General features: G+C 48.3%; 1 protein-coding gene across 3 annotated transcripts in view; it reads left to right on the top strand.

Moving 5' to 3' along the window:
• Amotl1 (angiomotin like 1) overlaps positions 1-7,351 on the top strand; it is a 100,593-nt gene that overhangs the window by 73,450 nt on the left and 19,792 nt on the right. For all 3 annotated transcript variants that reach the window (XM_023709540.1, XM_023709539.1, XM_004626168.2), the window contains 2 exons: positions 1,983-2,128; positions 5,220-5,369. In XM_023709540.1, coding sequence (XP_023565308.1) covers positions 1,983-2,128; positions 5,220-5,369 — 296 coding nt within the window. The remainder of the gene's footprint in view (positions 1-1,982; positions 2,129-5,219; positions 5,370-7,351) is intronic.

Raw genomic sequence — 7,351 nt, 5'->3', positions numbered from 1 at the left:
AATGAATGTAATTTCTATTTTTTGAGAAATATGACTTACAATATACTTAAATGTGTACAGTATGAACCACAGTGGAGTGGGTCTCTTCTGCAACACATGTCTCTGCGTGATCTCGTGGGGGAGTAAGTAGTTTTTGTGGACCTTCGTTAGGAAAATGCAAATTCTGCACTGCTGTCACTGCGGCAAGGTGTACAACCTAAAACCGTGTTCTATTCCAAGTAGGGTCTTGGTGGACCCTTTTTGTTTCCAGGGCACATGGCCACAACTGAGCTTCCCAGTCTGCTCAGCTGTGTGTTCAGAGCTGTTCCATCACCCTCTGACACCACTGGCACAGCTTTGAGATGCAGAGACGTGCAGGCAAGAGGAAAGGACATCCCAGTGGACATCCCAGGCCCAGACACTGGCCCTGGCAAGCAAGGGAGTTCTGGACAAAGGACTTCGCTCACCTGGACTTTCCTTTCCTCCCCATGGAATTAATTTTTGTGGTCTGTCCTGCTTGTAACATCATGATTTTTATTATCTGATGTTTGTTGCAAGATAGTGTCTTTTTCATTTTCTGTGTGTGTGTGTGTGTGTGCGTGTGTGTGCGTGTGTGTGTGTGTGTGTGTGTGTGTGTGTGTGTTTGTATAACCGGGGATTGAACTCAGGCTCTTGCGCTTGCCAGGGAAGCACTTATTCCACTGAGCCATCTGCTTGGCCCCCTTCAGTTTCATGTCCTGTATTCAGAGCCACGTTTTCTGCTCTATAGTGCACCACTGTTTCTATTCCTCCCAAACCTTCAGTGCTGATCTTTACTGTGCAGTAGCAGTTTGTTAAATTAGCAAATGACTCCACATAGGAGGAGCAGTGCAAGAGTCCATCCGCCGTCACGTGCTGCTGTGCCTTCCTGTACAGCGCACTGTTTGCAGTGCGGGTTGCTAGGTGAATTACGGTAACTGCATGACGCATTCGAATGACATGAGCACGCAGAAATCAGTGCCCAACCACTGCTGTTGCCACGATTACTTGGCTCACTTTCTGTGACTATGGGATAACATACATGTGATGTTATAACCACTTCTTGTCCATAATAAAGATTTTTCCATGTCAGTAATATTATTTAATTTTCATGGCCATGTGCTACAGTAGTTGATTCCACCAAACCTATTCAAGTTCATTCAAGGTCTCCATGTTATAAACAACGTACCTAAATAATTTACTTTAAAAAGAAAATGCACTACTTTGGTAACAGAAAACATGTTTTCTTAAGAAATGCCTGTTCCCATGATACCACAGACTTCAGCTTAATTCAGAACCAAAGTGCGTAGAAGAAGGTAGACAGAGGTGAAAAGGGCACAGCAGCCTGACCCAGCATGCAGAGCAGCCAGGATTATTGTTGTACTCACGCTGCGTGAGACAAGAGCAGCTTTCTTAAATCCAAAGCATCACCCCTTTCCCCACTTGATCAGAACGAGGAGAAAATGCATGGCCAGACCATAGGGGAGGAGGATCTGCATGGAGATGGGGGCTGTCCCTGGGCATGCAGCCCTCTGATGGCTGGCCTAAGACAGAGCTCATCTTCTGTTTTGCTATGAATGAGAATATTACTAGTTCTGAAAGAGCCTGCCCTTTTGTTGTAGGCTTTGAAGGTGTAACAGGAAAGGTTGTAAGCATAGAATCACAATAGTAGGTAGAAGACTAATTTGAAGCATTCGAGTCAGTGTTGTAGAGAACTAAGTCATAGTGACTGTAGGCTTGCTGGTTCTTGCTTGCTCCTGATCTCTGCCACTATGACCTGGAATGTCTCTAGAGTCAATAGTGGTTTTTTAAGAAAGTTTTCACCATATACACCACTGCAATTAAGAGGGAGATATAGCAGTAATTCAATCCTTTACTGTTTGCATGCTTTTTTATTCCTAATCTTTGCCAGATGTAGACTGGCAGTGTGCCCAGAGACCAAGCACTTTCTGAGAGAGGTAGTTTTGTTCTTTTCTCCCTTCTAGACAAAGAATTCTTGAAGGAAAAGGAGAAGTTAGAAATGGAGTTAGCAGCAGTGCGGACTGCAAGTGAGGACCATCGAAGACACATTGAGATCCTGGACCAGGCTTTGAGCAACGCCCAAGCCAGAGTCATCAAGCTGGAAGAGGAGGTGAGACCAGGCTTAGAGGTTCGGGATGGAGAGGGGGGCAGAGCCCAGAGGCCTCCACTTCTTTTCCTAACTCAGGTACTGTCAGCAGAGTCAGCTAGAAGGATCTGATTCTGCGGAGAAGGTGGGTTTTAGAAGCCTCCCAAGTAAAAATGAATCAAAGCAGAATTTCTCCAGCCCAGAGCCAGGCAAAGTATGAAAGGCACACGTGAATGCGATTACGAAGAGCCCACAGCCCGAGTGTCCAGACTAAAGCCTGTTGGGCTGGAAATAAATGGAAGCCTGGAAACCACTGGTGCCTGTACAGACACAAACCATTTTTCAAAAATAGCCCAATCTCTGTGTCTTGGGGCTTCCAACGGCTGTCTGATGGGGCGGGATGGGGTGGTGCTCAACAAATCTGTCTCCAGTTTGTAGAAGTTGGCTTGGCCCTCAGTAAACCACACCCTACCCTGGAGCCCTCGATGCCATTCAGGCAGTGTGGATTTGGCAGTTTGTGATGCTGTCAACCTCTTTGCTGAACTTTGGTGGGATGGACTTTCCCGTGACCGTGGGGTGAAGCATCAGAACGATTTCTGGGGTCCAGCCTGGGACGCCTGGACATACAGCCTGAGACAGGTGGAGGAAAGGTGTAGCCCTTTGCATTAGGGGCTGGGCTGGAGCAGGACCCACTGCCGGGAGGAGAGGCTCGGTCCTGGGGATTGTGTCTCAGTGTGTGCTCCGTGCTTGGAACACAGGAAACAGTAATGTTATTAATCCTACTGTTGTGATTAATTCTACTTGTTACTTTTCCAACAACAGAGGGTAGGTCGTTATTCCTTCAAATAACATCTCCTGATGAAGGTATTGCAGAGAGCTCTGCAAACTTCAACAGCAAGAGTGACACTGCTACAGAGGAAGATTTTTATGTGAACGAGGGCCTTGTCCATTAGAAGCTTTTAAATCCTGCAAGTCTTATGTAGAATCTATGATGTTAGTGGTAGCAGGAGGATCCCAGGCAGCAGCCCAGAGTATCTTCCCGGTTGCCCCAGAGATTGACCTTAACCCCTTGGAGGCAGGAGGCCTGCTCTGAGAAAGAAGGCCTGTACTCCTTATTTTGTCATCCCTCAATTCGCTTCTTGCGGCTCCATGTCCATGTGTGGAGCGAAAGGAAATTATAATTTCAAAAAAATTAGGAGTCCCTTGACAGTAGGTTCTCCAGAATCCCATTATGGCCTTTTCTTGTCACTGTTCTTAGGCAGTGTCTCTGTTGGACTGAATGAGGCCTCTCCAGAGTGACTCATTGTCTGCTCCCCACCTCACTCTTCACCCACCGTGTTTTCTTCCAAAGGGCCTTAATTCAGGCCAGATGACGGGTGCCTGGAGCTTCCCATAGTTCATCGTTCCTGCGAGGACCTGAGCCCCATGACATACCAGCTCTGTGACCTCTGACTTTGTCCCCTGCTTTCTCTTCTCCTAAAGGGGATAATAAAAGACTCTACCACTTGCTGTCATTGAGAGGATTAAATGAGAACTCATAAGGCACAAAGCTTGGTGTCGTACTTCTCAGGAAATTTTAGCTGACAGAACTGCTGGTAGTAGTCATCCGTGCTGTAATGCGCTCCTTGCTACACGTAAGGTTGATGTAGAGGTGAAGGAGGCAAACCGTGCCTGCGGACTGCTCTGGGCTTGAGCATGCCCACTCTCTGCCCAGCAAGGACCAAAGTAGGCAAGTCCCATAGAGTTTGCCGTCCAAGAGCTACACATCCAGAAAACTTTGCAGTAGAAGATACAGTAAGTGGTGTCTGGATGAAGCACACGGGATGTTGGACCCAGTGAGGCTCCTGAGAATTGCAGAACTTAGGCTTAGTTCTCAGAAGCTGTTCAGTTGAATTGAACAGTCAAAAGCACAATGAGTGAAAAGTCCGTGCACAACTTGATGCCCAAAACAGGTGTAGAAGTATCTGTTAGGTTGGTTTCCGTCCCTTGAAGGGTCAGCAGCATCTCCACCCTCCTTTGGTGGCTCTGGATGAGGAAAGACCCGGCTCTTGGCCGAGCTTCAGGCTAAGTCAGAAATCTCTCCTAGCAACAAGCTGCTCGATCACTAGCAGGTTGCAGCGCGCCAGTGTGGTCCAGACTTGAGCTCAGGACCACATCACCACAAGGCATCTGCACACTCGGGCACAGAATACCAGGAAGCAGCAGCTGGTGTCTTCACCCCCAGGACCAGGTCTAGTGAATGCTCACCTGATGTTTGCACCAGCCCATTCGCAGAATGGCAGAGATGTGTCTGGATTTATGAACATGGGCCATACTTCCAATTAGTAGAAAACTGTTTCAGTATGAGTTTAAAGTTATGGGTCACAATTTTAAATCTATACTCATTTTAAGCTAAATTTCCACTTCTGAAGTCATTTGTTCAGTACTCATTATGCCCTTCTGTCTCTTTTTTCTTGTCAACTACTCGAGGTCTCTGAAACCTTCAGTCTGTAAATATTTACAGGAAACTTCTACACACCAATGGGTATATATACAAAGATACGTAGAGACACATGTACTTTCTTTATGGCAAAATATACTCAAAGAAAAATTTAGGTTCTTTATTTTTTCTTTATAGATAATTTTCTTTATGCAGTAATTACTATTCAGCCATACAGATAAATAGAGTTAATACTTTTAAGTATTTATTCTCAGTACTTTCATTCATGGACCAATATGTAGAAAGACAAAAACAGTGATAATGTATGTAATTTTTTGATTTGGGTTTTTCATTTAACATCACAGGGTAGGTATTTCTTCACTATTAAAAGCTCTTCATTAACCTCATTTCCAAGGCCTGCAAATGCTATGACTATTAAGGAATAACCAGGCATTGAGCTCAAAACTGTACCTATTCCCAAAGCCAGTGCCCAGCAAGGTCTCTCTTTCCAAACCTCTTGGCCACGGCTGATGCTTGGTGAGAACTTTTCTGTCAGAGCACACCTGAGGGAGAGGAGAAGGGAGGTGTCCACACCTGTACTCTAGGTGGGATTTCCAGGAAGTCCGGCTCCCTCCCATCTCCATTCCAGCACTGACAATCACAGGGCTCAACTCGGTGCCTTTGCACTCTTCTCAGCTACGAGAGAAGCAGGCGTATGTGGAGAAAGTGGAGAAGCTGCAGCAGGCTCTGACACAGCTGCAGTCTGCGTGTGAGAAGCGAGAGCAGATGGAGCGTAGGCTGCGGACCTGGCTGGAGAGGGAGCTGGATGCACTGCGGACCCAGCAGGTGAGCGAAATTCATGCACTGCGAGCATGTAGTGCCCTCAAGAGTGAGCCACTGCTCCCTGCACTGGGTGCTCAGAGCTCCCTGTTCTGAAACCGGGCCACCAGAGGGGCGTCGGGTGGTCCACTCACTGTTGGAGAAACAGACTTGCTCACAGAGAGAGGATCCCCCACCTTGGGGCTGTGGGAGGGAAGGCAGCTTCACATCTGAGTGGGACTTGGTGGGGCAACCTTGGTGGGCATCCAGGGTGCAGGACACAGGAATGTGTGAAGGAGAGTGTCATGGCGTGGCGGGGCAAGTCAGGCAGCTGGGTGCCATGGGGACTGTCACAGAGAAGGCCAGTGAGGGGGCAGTGGCCCATTTGGGGAAGGCTTTTGGTCCAGTGAAGAGGATGGGCTTTCTCCTGCAGTCAGAAGATGAAGTGACAGTTCACCCCTGGAGGGCAGGTGGCAAAGTGCGGTCTAGGACTTAGCACTGGCGGGAGCCCCGGAAGAGCTGAGGGCACGAGGAGCAGAAGAGGACAGTGATAGGCATTGTGGTCACTGAGCTCTCAGAGGCAGTTGAAGGGAGGTGGGCCACACCACCCCGGGAGGTGATGTTGGCCACAAGCTGCACCTCTTTCTGCCTCTCTTCTGGGAACCGCTGCTGATGCTACTCAGCTGTGAGTAGGCCTGCGGCGGAATGCTGCACCCAAGGCGTGTGTGCATTGTGCGAACAGCAGTGTCTTGCAGGAAAGCTGCTCTCCGGGCTGGCCGGGGGCTCCTGGCTCCTCGTCATCTGCCAGTATGGTAGGCCCAGACCGCCAGGCAGTGATGCGGCCAGGTGTACCTTCATTTGGGCTTCTGGGAAATGTGAGGCAGGCCCCTGGAGTTAGCCGCTGGACAGCGACTGGTCGTGGTAGTTGAAGCACTTGAAAACACTTGAAAGTGTGATCAGGCCAGCTCGGCCCTCCTGCATGGCAGCCCATGCGCTTCCCTCGGGTGTGTGCGCTTGGCTGACAGAACGCGTGTTCCCAGGATTGCCCAGAAAATGAGGAAACCCGCTCTGGCCTCCACCACCTTGGCAGTCGATGGCTTGTGAGGAAGGGTGGGTCCTTCTCCTGTCTTTTGCTAGTACAGCCTTTGCCACATACCTGGCATCAAATGACACTGTCCCCTGTTTCTGACTCAGCTATGGAGAGTTGGGCCTTGCCAACACTAGAACAGGGCATTTCCAGAAGGTCCCAAGCATGGAAGATTCTGACAAGTTTTTGGCTGTTGTAGTAGGCACATCTCTATTCTTAGAGCCAAGAAGAATGTTCTCTTCCAATTAATGTGCTAGCCACACCCTGCAGTTAGGATACTTTTACACTTGGCTTTTCTATTTTGAGTGCTATAGAACCAGACTCAGCTCTCTTATTCTTGTCATGCATCAGGAAGAAATGAGATTCTGGAGCTGTCTGGAAAATGCCCAGATTGCCGCAGAGCAGCTCTCTCACATGCACGCAGGTCCGTGTGTGCCCACCATCCCATCCTCAGGCCGGGAGCAGCACACGCGTGCCCTGTGCAGAGGCTGAGGTAGACACGGCGCACTGTGAAGCCAGCGGTGTAGGACTGGGGCTCCCCAGGCTTTGTCTTTGGGAACTTAGGGCAGATCCCCAGCTGCATGTGGCTGACAGGAACCCAGAGGGGAAGACAGTCCATAAGATGGAATAGAACCTCCCCGTAAGTAATACTTTGGATTTTTTAATGAGAGTACATATGAATCCGTCTCCTACGATGCGAAGTGCATTGTGATTTTCCTGTTGCTCTTATGTACGTAGTAAAGATGGGTATTTTTATTTTTGTCTTTATCAATACTTCTTTTTTTAATTTTATTGATAAACAGATAGCAATGAGACAGTTTCAAATCAAATTGGAAGTACAGTTTCAACAAATAACACACTGCATATATTCTTCTTAGTGGTTAATTGCTGTACAAGATGCGGACTTGAGATCCTATTTACA

Source organism: Octodon degus, unplaced genomic scaffold (assembly GCF_000260255.1).
Source record: "Octodon degus isolate 3935 unplaced genomic scaffold, OctDeg1.0 scaffold00012, whole genome shotgun sequence".
NCBI classification, from domain to species: Eukaryota; Metazoa; Chordata; class Mammalia; order Rodentia; family Octodontidae; genus Octodon; species Octodon degus.
The sequence above is the reverse complement of the archived record's forward strand: the minus strand, read 5'-3'. Positions and strand labels throughout refer to the sequence as shown.